The sequence below is a fragment of the Nematolebias whitei genome, chromosome 21, assembly GCF_014905685.2.
Source record: "Nematolebias whitei isolate Nwh7 chromosome 21, NemWhi1, whole genome shotgun sequence".
Taxonomy (NCBI): domain Eukaryota; kingdom Metazoa; phylum Chordata; class Actinopteri; order Cyprinodontiformes; family Rivulidae; genus Nematolebias; species Nematolebias whitei.
This window is the reverse complement of record NC_056518.1, coordinates 31,585,362-31,586,351: the sequence shown is the minus strand read 5'-3', so window position 1 is coordinate 31,586,351 and position 990 is coordinate 31,585,362. Positions and strand designations below refer to the sequence as shown.

Genomic DNA, 990 nt, shown 5'->3' with positions numbered 1-990 from the left:
TCCTGTCGTGCAGCTGAAGGCAGTGAGGTGGTGGAGGTACTTCCTGTCGTGCAGCTGAAGGACCCTCTGAGGGCTCCTCAGTCGTGGAGCTGAATGCCAATCACCTGCTTGATGATGTCACATGTTGTGCTGTGGAGGACTGTCGGCTACTACCAACACAAACTGTGAACCAGGCTGATCATGTTTGTGTTGTCTCTGATCAACTGGCTGCAGCAGCCATCTTGAATTAGATTAACTCTGAAAGTGAATCGATTGAAAACGTGCATCCTTTGATCCCTTCATAAATCCACAAGATATTTTGCTAACATTAATGACTGATAGTTATTTATTATCTATTTCTTCATGATGAATCAAATGTTTAAGAAAAGTCCACGTGTGTTTTTGGTCAAGTCCTACATCTCTGCAGGAGTTGGATGAAACATGTGTGAGGTTCTGGTCGTGACCCGTCCTTCTGTGTCCCTGCAGACGCTGCTACAGAACTTCAGGTGTCCAACTCTCGGCTGGCAGACGTGGAGGCTGCGTTCACCGCCCAGAGATCTGAGGTTAGTCCTTTTGTAGACGGAGCTGCCGGGTCAGGAAGTCCAACCTGAGGCATCTGTAGGTCACATGAACTCCTCTCCATCCTGCTCAAAACGTGCTCAGTAATGGACTCGAACACGTCCAGTTCAGTGCGATTCCTTTTTAACAGCTGCTGCTGATGTGCTCAGCGTGTTGCTGTTTTATGAAATTATTTTCATCCGTTTAGACTCGAGTGTCTGCTAACAACTTCGATTCATGCACTGCGTAGGAAAGAGTTTTCATTAATTAGTGTGGGCTGATTGTATAGGAACCCGGATTCTATAGAAACCCGGATTGTATAGAAACCCAGATTCTATAGAAACCCAGATTGTATAGAAACCCAGATTGTATAGAAACCCGGATTCTGTAGAAACCCAGATTGTATAGAAACCCAGATTGTATAGAAACCCGGATTGTATAGAAACCCGGATT

At 45.5% G+C, this 990-nt stretch overlaps 1 protein-coding gene across 1 annotated transcript in view; it reads left to right on the top strand.

The window, feature by feature from the left end:
• Positions 1 to 990, top strand: part of trip11 (thyroid hormone receptor interactor 11) — a 25,346-nt gene that overhangs the window by 3,669 nt on the left and 20,687 nt on the right. Inside the window, exon 2 of the mRNA XM_037694605.1 lies at positions 466 to 542. Coding sequence (XP_037550533.1) covers positions 466 to 542 — 77 coding nt within the window. The remainder of the gene's footprint in view (positions 1 to 465; positions 543 to 990) is intronic.